This window comes from Myotis nattereri, assembly GCF_964212035.1.
Source record: "Myotis nattereri genome assembly, chromosome: 1".
In the NCBI taxonomy this organism is placed as follows: domain Eukaryota; kingdom Metazoa; phylum Chordata; class Mammalia; order Chiroptera; family Vespertilionidae; genus Myotis; species Myotis nattereri.
This window is the reverse complement of record NC_138075.1, coordinates 152,415,204-152,427,403: the sequence shown is the minus strand read 5'-3', so window position 1 is coordinate 152,427,403 and position 12,200 is coordinate 152,415,204. Positions and strand designations below refer to the sequence as shown.

Genomic DNA, 12,200 nt, shown 5'->3' with positions numbered 1-12,200 from the left:
AGAAAACACCAGCACCTGGATGGATGGTGCGACCAGACAACTCCAGGCTGAGTTCCCGAGATGTGTACCCATCTCACCTCACCCCCCGCCGCCGCCTCTTTGTGACACACCAGTGTCCACCTTGAGAATGAGCATCTCGGTTGGCTGCTTGAAAGGGGTCGCATTTCACCATCTCAGAGCTTCAGTGACTGCCAGTGCCCTGGGCAGGGGCAGAGACCATCCTGACTCGGCCCTCACTCATCTCCATCCTCTTCCCCAAAGGGGCCTGGGTCAGGGTCAGCCACCTAGGAGCAGGGTCTGTGGAACGGTCAGCTGCCACAGGCTGTCCCTGCCAGCTTCCCCAGTCACCTGTGTTCCTTCAGGGCTGGACCACTTCCTATACGGCCTCTCAGATGAGCTGAAGCAAGCGCACAGGGAACAGCTCTTTGCTGTCCACCGCGAAGGTCTCATTGACGTGAGCAACAAGTGAGTACGGTCACGTGGCCTGAAGTGTGAACCTGTGGGCGGCTGATGTGGAAACAGTCCTGACCCCCGCCTTTTCAGGTACCTCGGTGTCGGGAGGAGCACCCACGGGCTGGCTCTGCTGGGACCAGAGAACACGAAGATCGCCAAGGACCCTTCCTGGATCATCAGATGACAAGGAGCTGTGGCTGTGCTCGGGACGTGGCTAACATGGCTCACAGGCCCCAGAGAAGCAAGCCAAGCCAAGTTTAATTTGGAAGGTTTTTCCCAAATATCTTCCTCATTTATTAATCTTAAAATGTTGCCAAAGGTATGTATGTACTTGCCTGTCAGGTCATCCCCAAACTCTTCTGTCTTAAAGAAGTGGGTGATCATGAAGAAATGGAAATAATCATGTATTAAATGCCAGAGATGCACAACTGTTGTAAGACTTTGATAATGATAGAACATTTATTTAAATACTTAAAATAAAAGGCAACTCTGACCTACCTGTGCTTTAGTCATTTTAAATGACATTTTGCTAAGTAGTTCTTAGGACCTCTAATAAAAAAATGAGTGAAATGAATAAGTGAACAAAGGTATGCCAACATCGTTTATAAAAAAGTGTGGTCACACCAAGGACCTGGGGGAAATTCTGGACAGACACACCCTCAGCAAGGCAGCCTGATGAGATCCCTTTCGAGAACTGGTGTGTTTGGTGTTAATAAGCATTAACTTGTTCCCATTTTGTCTTTACTGAAGGGCTCTGTCTCATCTGTTGCTCACTTTACTTTTTTCAGACAGAAAGTGAACTCATTTTATCCTCACGTCCTAAACTCGGCCACCGGCAGAGCGCCTTCTGTGTTGCGCAGGTGCTGCGCTGCGCGTTCCACAGACGAGTTCAGTGGCCACTGCGCCCAGTAGGGCTGTTCACACCCTTTCCAGCAGGCTGGGATGATCCTTAGCATTTTTAAGCAATCAAGTATTTTTTAGTTAAGGTCTGTACATTTAGTTAGACATACTGCTCTCGCACACCTAGTAGACTACAGTGTAGTGTAAACATAACTTTTACGTGCACTGGGAAGCCCAGAATTTGTGTGACTCGCTTTATTGGGACACTGGCCCTTTTGCGTGGTCTTCCCGTATTTCTCATCATCCGCCTTCTCTGCTGTGCACGACTCCTTCCCCCACAGCTGGTGGACAAACTGGTTCCTCTCACCCCAGACGAGAGCAGAGGCTGGAGAAGAGGCAGAAATGCTTTTCCCTCCAGACGCTAGGTGACATGTCTTACCCTCCTCAGTGCACCGGAAGGACTGAGGTCGAGTGTGGAAGCTCACCTTCCCGACGCACGTGTTCATGGTGTTTTTAAAGGAGCCCGTGTGGCTGGAGTTGGTCACCTCCCCTGGGGTCCTGGTCTGGGCCTTCTCTGCACACCTGCCATGTCCCAGGTCTGTGTGTCACAGCATTGCCTTTCCCTTTGTGACTGCTTCGTGCAGCCCACTTCACTGATCCCTATAAAAATACATGACTAGCACCTGCCCAAGAAACTGCCTGCGAACCTTTGGTAGCTGCCCCCAGATTGAGGTTTAAATGCCTACTGAAAAAAATGGAAGGCACTTAGTACCATGGTCTGAGTTTTAGCCAAATGTTTAATTCCACTGGGAATGCACATGGTAAAGCAGGAGACAGTGTGTGACACAGCAGACAACTCACTGGAGGCTTAGGATCCAATGGGGATGTGAAGGGTACAGCGTGGTGCTGTGTGATTGGGGATTAACGTCCACAGTACTCACATAAAGTGCTGATAAATAACATACGTGTTACAAAAATGGGCGGTAAACAGGAAGTCCGAGGAATCGCTGGCGGGCAGTGGCGCCTAGATGGCTGCAGGCTCCTCGGGGCCGGTGTGAACGTGCTCCAACTGGCTCATGTCAGAGACCTCATAGCTGGCCTTGTACTTCGCCAGGATCTTCATGAGGGGCCGCAGCTTCAGCCACCACTGCTCTTTGGGAATTCTGTGCCTGCGGATGAGAGGGGCAGGGATGAGAACAGGGACTGTGACAGTGGCGTCCCTCTGTCCTTGACTCTTGTCCCCATTCCTTCTACCTGCAGTAAGGTTTACTTACTCAAAGTCTGTCTTCTCCTTCAGCTCTGCCACAGGCTGGAAAAGAAGGTTTCTTTGGCATATTCCCAGCACACAGACGGAATCATCGTTTACAAACTTTCTTCCTATAAAGGACAGAAAGTGACCTGAGAATGGCTGCTTGGTTGTGTGGAAAGGTCAGGTGAAATGGCCAGTGAGGCCAGCAAAGTGGCCAGAGAAGGTTTGCTGACGGGAGGGAGCAGAATCCTGTGAGGAGATTGAAGAATTGGGACTTCTCACATCCTCCCTGGGCAGAAGCCAGCCTCCCAGGATCCCTGCGGCTGTGACGAGGTGGGCGGAGAACACCCTGTGAGTCCCCGTTAAGATTCGGGGAAAGAGGCAGAGATGATGGGGCACCCTCGCTCCACATTAGCCCTGAGATGAGCTGTTCGCTGTGCTTGGCAGTGAGACACCCCATGGGGAGTAAGGGGTGAATGCATAGCTCACCAAGTACTGGGCTGGGAAGATGGGCTTAAACTGCAGCAGGAGTTCAGGTCCATGCTAGTAAGAAAGTACACTCATGACTGCACGTACTGTGAGCGGCTGGGAATTAGTGAGGTAAGCTTCCTTAGATGACAGTGAAAAGAAGAAAATAAATCCAGGTTTATTTTTATGGGATGAAATATAAAAGTAGAAGTTAATGTAAAAAACATTAGTAGAAAAAAAAATCAAAGCCAGTTCTTTGAAGACTGAATTTAGTTTGAAACTTTACATCGCTGTGTTTGCGTAAGTCAAACACTGGAAATGCACTCAAACACACAGATCTGGGAAGACTGGTCAAGAAAACGTAGGGGCGGGAATTACAGGTACCAGCACAATAACTAATCCTGCAGTGATGGGACCAGAAGGGCTACAAGCATCAAAAACAAAAGAGGACATGATGAAAATCTTCATGGCAACGTTTTTGAAAATTTAGATGAACTTGAAAAGTTCCTAGAGAACGTAACTTACAAAAGGGATGCAAGAAACAAACATGAAAAAAAGACCGACAAAAATGAGCAGACAAAAAAACACAGATAGTTCTATAAACAGTAAAGAAACAGAGAAAGCGACAGAAGCGTTGATGGAGGCGTCTGGAGTTTATTAACATCGAAAAATGAAAACATCTTACAAATCATTTCTGGGAGGAACCCCCCGACTGAGAAAGTTAGGACAAGCCTGACCTAGCACCTGATGGACAGGATGAGCAGGAAATGGCCGAAGCAAAAACCCAGACCAGCTGGGGTTGGGGGGTTGTTCCCCAGGAAGGCAAAGTGGGCTTAACACTAGGAAATGCATTTAAGACTTAAATGACCATGCCATATGATGCAAAAAGTGTGTAAGATCCTTTCATGATTGAAAAGTATGTCGTGAACAGAGTATCCAAGAGCAAGCAATAAAGAGCAGGAAGAATGAATGACTTCAGTTAAATGTTACTAAGAATTTGTAGTCCCAAAGTATTGAAGGCATTCTCTACTCAAAGTGGGACTAATAACACCCTGGAAGGTTTGATCAGACAGTGAAGTCTGAAGGAAGTGGCGGGATGGTTACACATCCGCGGTTGTGCTGACGGGCGGGGAGGGTGGAGTAAGGGAGCAGCACACACTTAGGTGGACGGGAAAACAGTCTGGATACCTCTGCTCCTTCCCTGCCTGCTCTAAAAAGGAGTCGTGAATGAGTCAAGGAGAAAATCTGAAAGTATCTTCAGGGCCAGTCCAAAGTGGTCCAGGTGGCGAAGGGAGAAAACAAGGAGAGATCACATCATAGGCTCCTGCAGCGGAGCCCACACGTGAACAGCAGTTTTACTAAGAAGAGTGTCACTGTTGACCGATGCCTCGCATCTCTAACCAGCGGGAATAAAGCATTTCGTATCCGTCACATTCACACCTGATCATAACCTTGAATGTCGTATCTAGCCACCATAGAATCTGGTAAGAGTGAAAGCGTCATGTGCACAGGCCACCCCGCCCTCGGCACCTTTTCCTTGCGCTTCCTTCAGCTTCCCCGTGATCCACTGCATGGCCCGGGCGGAGATTTTGGTTCCAAAGTTTCTGTCAAATGGGGAAGGCGCTCCTCCCTGTGGGTGGTTAGTTACATGTTCATTAAACAACCACACCTTCCTGGCTGTTTACTTTAAAAAATGAAGTAGAAATAAAATAAATGACTCTTCAACAAAGTTCACATCACGTTTGTAAATACGGGCTTTGAAGGTTTGTTTTGTTAAATTTTACCTCCTTGTGCATAGTTGGGACCAGACAAAAGCAAGCCCGTGACTGCTGCCCACGAGGCTGAGCCTGTGAGGCAAGTACCACAGCGCTTTCGTCACCTTCGGGTCGGCATCATTTTCAATATTCTTTCAGGATTCCTTAACCTTATTTTGGGATGGGGAAGGGGGTCCCAGTTTCCTTTCACAAAATACACGCCTGCCTAGCATTGCGTCATAGATTCAGGAGATTCGGGGACCCAGGGATGTGAACAATGGGCCCAAAGTTAGAAGTTCCTAGGACACAGGAGGGGTCAGTGGTGATGGGACAAGACAGGCGTGCGGTCCAGAGGCGGGGCCTGTGCTTCCAACCCACCCTGCTTGTCATCCGGGGCACTTACAGAGCGCGCCCGGGGTTCTTTCCACCTCGCTCTGATTCCGTGCAAATCTCAAATAAGTATCACTAGTCTGATGTTCCTATTTGGATGCTTATTTTTGCCCAATATTGAATGAGATACTTTGAATAAGGTTTTCCAGTTAATTGATATTCCTATATGAAAGTTGACCATTTCCTTAAGATGACCATCTACCCAAATTTCACAACGGAATTCCTAAAGCTGGTGATATCTGGTATGACTTCTAACTGGGACTGGAACATAGTTCAGATGTTTTTAATCATCCATCTAAAAGGAAGTCACATGACTAACAGCTCTCCTTTCTGATTTGCGGGACTGGGGCCACTCGTGAGGGATGGGGTGCCGGCCCTACCTGCTGCATGTGGCCCAGCACGTTCTTCCTACAGTCGAACACCCCTTTGCCCTCCTCGGAGTAGAGCTGGTAGATGAAGTCGGTGGTGTAGTTCTCGTTGCAGTTCTCGTTTCTGAAACAGGAAGCACGGGCTCAGGGCTGGGGGGGCGCCTGCCCCGCGGTCACTGAGAGGATGTTACAGCCGCCTCAGTCCTGATCCCGTGCACGACTGCACACATTTTCTTCTCTTTATAAATATCAGCGGTGTAGTTTAAGTAATTACAAAGCAAAAATGAATTTTTAAAGATTACCCTCCACTCATTTGAGTATATGCAAGTTTTTCGCACAAGCCCAGCATCTCCGCTGCGTCCTCCCAGCAGGACCCAGAATGGTGGTGGAGAAGCAGGGCCCGCCCCCCCCCCCCAACCCACCCATTTTAGATCGCAAAGTGGGTGATTTCTGAGAAGCCAGGTCTTAGATGAGAACTGAGATCTGTTACCTGATCACAAGGCCCCTCTGAATGCAGGTCTTCATCTTCTCTGTCAGGTGCTCCACATTGGACTGGGAAAGAATGCTACGTTAGTCACACGGGAAACCTACTAAGCAACCTACTGTGTGCCAGGCACCGTGCAACCCTAACTGCTGAACGTAGCAACTGCTCTGAGCTGACATTTTGGTGGCGAGCACAACAGAAAATACAACAGGTAGTCTACGGCCATACCACCCTGAACACGCCCGATCTCGTCTGATCTCGGAAAATACATCAGGTAGTGACAAGCCCTGCGGTGAAGATTACAAACAAGGTCATGTTATTGGGCATAAGTAGGGGGTAGAGCTCAGCTTCCATGGGAAACACTTTCCAAAATAGGTTTCCATCCTAAAACCTTAATCCATGTATTCTGTGTCCTTGACTAAGCTTATAAATTTATTTTATTGCTTCTTACCTATTTTCATGACAATATTTTTTATCTTGGGGGAAAATACCTGTCACCTCACTTTATATAGAATCTCATACATATGGTTGCCTAGCGAGCATTTCCAGGCCAAGAGAAATTTTTCTACACTCAAACTTGTGCACAAATTCCCTAAGGAAAGGAATACTGTATCTTGAGAGAGAAAAATATGCAAAAAATGAGATATATACATACAAGCAAATCCCATTCATCACTACATTTGTTAGCACCTACTTCATGCCGAGAGCGATGGCATGGGATGGTGAGGCACGATCTTTAGGCAGGTGTGTGAAGTGTAAATGTTTAATTCAATGTTGAAGAGAAATTCATAGGTCAAGATTTAAAAAAAAAATCACAGATAAGTAAAAACATCAAGTATCTCTCTACTTGATTTATTCGGTACAAAAGTAACAAAATCATAGCTTTTACAAAGTTGTTTTATTTGTGCTTTTGTGTATTTCAGTTGTGTTTACTGATCGATGTCTGTCCTGAACAGGCTGACCTCCAACCCATGCCTGGGCTGAGCGACCAAACTAACTTGTGCTTGCCCCACTAGCCTCCACTGAAAGCTGGGAGCCCTGGGAGACCCATATCCATTTGGAAGAATAGCCATCGTGATGTGACATTTAAAAGCAGCAGGGACACCCGAGTGAGCCCTCATGACAACCCTACTGGGACTGTGGGATGCTGATGGCATGTCAGTGTGGGTCTCTCAACTCCATCATCAGTCCTACTCTGGCAGGGGTGCTGGGTGAGCAGGCTGCCCTGTGTATATATGGGCAATCTCTAATGTGAACCGAAAACTGCTCTAAAATAAAATCGGTTAATGAAAAAAACAAGGAAGTGAGCTGCAGGGAAGGGCAGGAGGTAAGTCTGGTTCCCATTTTGTTTATAGTTGGCAGTGCCCACCAAGTGCATTAAGTCCACTGCTGTGTCCCACACAGGGCAGGAGGTGCCACGCGTTCTCTCATTAAATCCCACATTTCAGTGGACAGAGCTGCTTGTCCTGTGGCCACTGGGCTCCAGGAAGGGGGTTAAGCACTGCGACCTTCCCACACTTGGACCACAGGCACCGGCAGCCTCGGGAGCCCAGTGCTCATCCTGGGAAGCACTAGCTGCCCTTGTCAAATGGCTACAGAAACAGTGGCTGCTCAGTGGAGGGAACTGCGCAATCGTGAGTGAGTGGAAGCCGCCTGACCCATGAGCTCACGCTGTCACTGCCCATAGAGCTCTAGCACAGAGTCAGTGCATCTGCACACAACCTGGATTGGGGCGGGGGATAGGTCACTGTAAGTGCCTATGACCTGGTGTATCGCACCATCTAAACAACAGGGTTGGGGAGTGGCTCAGTGGTTGAGCACCAATCTGTGAACCAGAATTGATTCCTGGTCAAGGATTGATTCCTGGTCAAGGCACATGCCTAGGTTGTGGGCTTGATACCCAGTGTGGGGCGTACAGGAGGCAGCCGATCAATGATTCCCTCTCATCACTGATGTTTCTATCTCTCTCTCCCTCTCCCATCCTCTCTGAAATCAATAAAAAAATAAATAAATAAAAACAACAACAACAAAGGCAGCACTGAAGGACTCGGAGACAAGCACACCACATACCTGCAGGTCTCGGATGTCGAAGGGCTCCTCGAAGATGTAGGCGGCGTCCGCACCGGCCGCCAGGGCCCCCATGTTAGCCAGGTAGCCGCAGTAGCCGCCCATGGTCTCAATGATGAACACGCGGCGCTTAGTCCCGCTGGCGGACTGCTTGATGCGGTCGCACGTCTGGACACAGAGAAGGACGGGTCATTCCAGCACGTGGCCGGCCGGTGCTGGGACGGGAGCGGCCAAGAGCCCGGCAGGTCCTGAGTGTCTGCCACACAGGGGCAGAGACGGCCGGCCTCGGTCTTGACCTCAGTCACTAGGAAGTTCTATTTGGTTTTCTTCTAAAAGGCTCCCCAAGCCCGGCCAGTGTGGTTCAGTGGTTGAGGTCGACCCATGAACCAAAAGGTCGCTGGTTCAATTCCCAGTCAGGGCACATGCCCCGATTGCGGGCTTGATCCCCGGTAGGGGACGTGCAGGAGGCAGCCAATCGATGATGTTTCTCTCTCATCAATATTTCTCTCTCTGTCCCTCTCTCTTTAAAAATCAATAAAAAAATTAAAATAAATAAATAGAAGCCTCCTCTCCCCCCATTACCTTTGGGTTTGATCACCCTCAACCTACGCCAGGGCACCTCTACTGAGGTGGACGGTGGCTCTTAGACAAAGGCCCCACGAATCTTCCAGACACACGGATGGCAGGGCTCCTAAGGAAATGTCAGCCATCACCCTCTTCAGGACACAGAGAAACCCACACGCTGCCACCAGGCTGCTGTCCTCTCTTCTCAAGCCTATCAAGCCTCTAACCAGTTCCGTCTATGAAACGCTCCGATGCAACCCTTGCCTTCCCCAGCATTGAGTCACATCACCTTCTTCCTCGAGTATTTCAAAGCCTTCCTACGGACCCCCCAGGGCAGCCCACTCCAGCGCTGTCCTGCTCCGGGGCCCTCACACACTCTGCCCGTGGTGGGCTGGATAATGGCCCCCAGGTACGCAGAGGGAGGGCTGACCAGGGACAGTTCAGGTCACACTGAAGCAAGATGCTGCCTGCAGGCCTCGCGAATGAGAAGGGATCACAGGCCACGCTCGCAACAAGGGCAGCTCTAGGAGCCAGGAGAGCAGAACAGGTTCTCTCAGAGCCGACGGAGGGTGCACGCCTGCCAACACCTTGGCCTCAGCCCAGTGAAATCCTCTCGGTCATCTGGGAGCAAAGGAGCCAGCGTTAGCCCCTCCCTGCCTTGTCAACGTGACCCAGACGTGAGTGTCATCCCTCAGGAAAACCGCCTGACCGCCAGGACGAGACGGCTCCCAGGCAGGCTCCCCCGACTCATGCCTTTCTTCACAAACCCCGCCTCAGCCCACCTCCTGCACCTTCTGTATAATCATTTGACCTGGGCTGTCTCCCTCACTGGTCACAGGCTGGGCTCATATGCCTGGGACACAATTGGGGCTCCGTCCATATCTGGCAGTGACTGGAATCAAAGCATCCCACCCTTCCATCAGCCAGTGAAGGCTGTGGCACGGACTCCTGGGACTAAACCATCCTGCATCTTCAGGGAAATCACAGGGGGCTGGGGGGTGGTGGGTCTGAGACAGGTGTCACGAATCTTTGGGGACAAGAATAGGAGGTTTGTACACAAAAGTATATCGACTCGGACATTTTCACGTGAGTACTTTGCGTCACCTGTGAGAGCATTCTGATTTCCACACACGGGGCCAGTTGCTGTCACTCCTAACTAGGCTGTCAGTTCCTTGGGTGGAACCTCACCTTCCCCTAATAATTAATTACAGTAACTAATTATTCCAGAGGCAGCACATGCTTTGTAATCTCTAGGAGCTGTGATGGGAGGAGGAGAGAGCATTGAGGGCAATTCTTGTCTGACGCAGGTGGGGGATGGACCAGACAGGCCCCTGAAGGCCCGCCTGCTGCAGGGCCAGGGCCAGGGCCAGGGCGGAACCCGAGGGTGCTTGCACGGTGCTGGGCTCTGAGGCAGCACCCAGCACTTACACTGCCCTGCACAGTCTGTCTCAGAAGAATCCTGGGGGCTGGGATGGAACAGGGCTGCCCACATGGGCGGATGCCCAGGTTCTGCCCCCCCCCCCCCCCGAGCTGCAGAGTCGCGGGGTCCCCCAGCAGGCCTCCTAAGGCGGAGATCCTTGTCCCCGATGCTGGGAGCAGGTTACAGCCACTGACTGGCAGAAGAACATGCCCACAAAGCGGCTCCCCTGTGAGGCCAGTAGGAACATGTGCATCTCTGCACCAACCCACAAAGGTCAGGCGCCCTAGTGGCCCTGGCCGTGAGCAAGACCCCGCTCTCTGTGAGCCACAGCGTCAGCAGTGGCCGCTGGCCAGCACCCCCCGCTGCTGCTTGCACCTTAGGCACGCCGTTCCTAACTCCTCCTTCTGCATCACCTTGGTTGTGTCTGAGGGTCCAAATTCCTTTCTTCTAAAAATAGTACGGTATTCCAGCCAGTCTCATTCAGTTACTAAAAGCAGTCCTGACAAGTGAGGGGGTGGCACGTGGTGGGGAGGGGCTGGCTCTGGGTGAGAGGAAGGAATCAGGGAGGGCAGATGCCCCCGCCTGGCCCGGACGCCCCACCAGCTCCACCAGCCCCTCCGGCCTCTGGTGAACCTTGACCCCCTCCAGCGGCTGACAGACGATTCTCCGAGAGAAATCTTTGAGTCCCGTCCCACTGGAGGAAAAACCCCACGTGACAGGTCCAATGCCGCTAACGTTGCGCCACACTGGGCTTATAAAAATGCAAGTCGAATGTGAAAGGATAAAGTGGCACTTGGAATGGGGCAAGATAGAAAGGACTCTGTGGATTTGTCAGTCCTGTCCCGTTAACGGGCTAGGAGGTGGCCTCCCATGACTTGGGCTCCCAGGAGGAGGAGCGTAGGCTGGACTTGGGGTCCAGACCAGGCTGGCCAGGGCCAGGAGGGTTCCCCCCGCAAAGCGCACACCGGTGGCAAAGCTGGGTGACATGCAGGTGCAGCTGAGGGCAGAAGTGGGATGGCAGCGGGAGATGCCGACGGTGCCTGCAGAGGCGTGAAGGGGGCACCCGCAGCCACCAGCACCCAGTGACTTCTCCAGGGGTGGCCAGTGGCTGCTCTAAGGGTCTGCCTATGAGAGAATTTTACCTGAAAGCAGCAACTGCAAGGCTCATTGGAGCCTCTGGCTTGGGATCGAGGCCATCCCACTGCTGGAGGCGGAAGGCAAGCCCACCTCCCGCCATACCTTTGTGAGAAAAGGAGCAAGAAGCTCAGATGTGCCCATCAGTTCGAGAGCAAGAAACTCCGGGGAGTGGGCCTAATGCCAGCCCTTCCTGTCCTCTCCCCGCATCCTCATTCGGCCTCAGAGGGGCTGTGCCACTCAGCGGGGCCCTGAAACAGTGTCAGAGCTTTCACAAGACATGATGGTCTGAAGGAGGTGCCGGTGCCACTGCCAGGCGGTCACCGTCATGGCCCCGCTCGGCCGCTTTCCTCTCCCTGTGGGGGGAGGACCACGCCCACAGCAGAGGCCTTGTGCCCACTCACCAGCCGCGCACATCTGACAATGACCAGGGCCTGACACTAATGGGCACCGGGCGGGTTGGAGCTCGGGAAGGGGCATCATTCCAGGGACGGAACTGGGGTGCCAGAGCATCTACAGAGATGAAGGTGGGAAAACCGCCTTGTCATGGAAAGTGTGATATAACCTCCCACTAATGGAACAAAAGGGAGTGATCATAAATGTGGCTCCTTCATTCGGGAGGCTGGCCAGGTCTCCCCTCTCAGTTTCCACTTGAGTTCATCCCGGCGGCTGTGCTCCCGGGGAGGAGGGCATCCGGGAAGCAGCCCCAGGGTTGTCCTTACCTCCACCAGCGAGTCCAGGGCAGTGTCACAGGCCAGGCTCAGGTCTGTGCCTGGGACACTGTTGCTGATGGTGGCAGGCAGGATGCAAATGGGGATGCAGAACTCCTGGTGGCTGCCCCGTGCCTGCGCGAACATGATTGAGCTCTGGGAAGCCTGAAGCAGCAGTGAGGGGGCCGGCAGGCGGCTGGCGCCTCACCTGCCATGCGCAGGCGGGCGAGCTCCTCGTGCGTGTCAGTGGGGAGAGAACTGCGGCCAGTGCTGTGCGGGCGCAGGGCAACCTGACCGGG

The 12,200-nt window shown here is 51.9% G+C and overlaps 2 protein-coding genes across 4 annotated transcripts in view; one reads left to right on the top strand and one right to left on the bottom strand.

The window, feature by feature from the left end:
• Positions 1–1,033, top strand: part of PITRM1 (pitrilysin metallopeptidase 1) — a 29,674-nt gene extending 28,641 nt beyond the window's left edge. For both annotated transcript variants that reach the window (XM_081095602.1, XM_081095603.1), the window contains 2 exons: positions 363–465; positions 544–1,033. In XM_081095602.1, coding sequence (XP_080951728.1) covers positions 363–465; positions 544–637 — 197 coding nt within the window. In that variant the 3' untranslated portion in view covers positions 638–1,033. The remainder of the gene's footprint in view (positions 1–362; positions 466–543) is intronic.
• Positions 1,034–2,072: 1,039 nt separating this feature from the next.
• The window catches only part of PFKP (phosphofructokinase, platelet), a 61,917-nt gene continuing 51,789 nt past the window's right edge, over positions 2,073–12,200 (bottom strand). For both annotated transcript variants that reach the window (XM_081095626.1, XM_081095627.1), the window contains 6 exons: positions 8,077–8,241; positions 6,013–6,074; positions 5,535–5,646; positions 4,541–4,640; positions 2,568–2,670; positions 2,073–2,462 (listed from right to left, as the gene is read on the bottom strand). In XM_081095626.1, the coding sequence (XP_080951752.1) occupies positions 2,318–2,462; positions 2,568–2,670; positions 4,541–4,640; positions 5,535–5,646; positions 6,013–6,074; positions 8,077–8,241 (687 nt within the window). In that variant the 3' untranslated portion in view covers positions 2,073–2,317. The remainder of the gene's footprint in view (positions 2,463–2,567; positions 2,671–4,540; positions 4,641–5,534; positions 5,647–6,012; positions 6,075–8,076; positions 8,242–12,200) is intronic.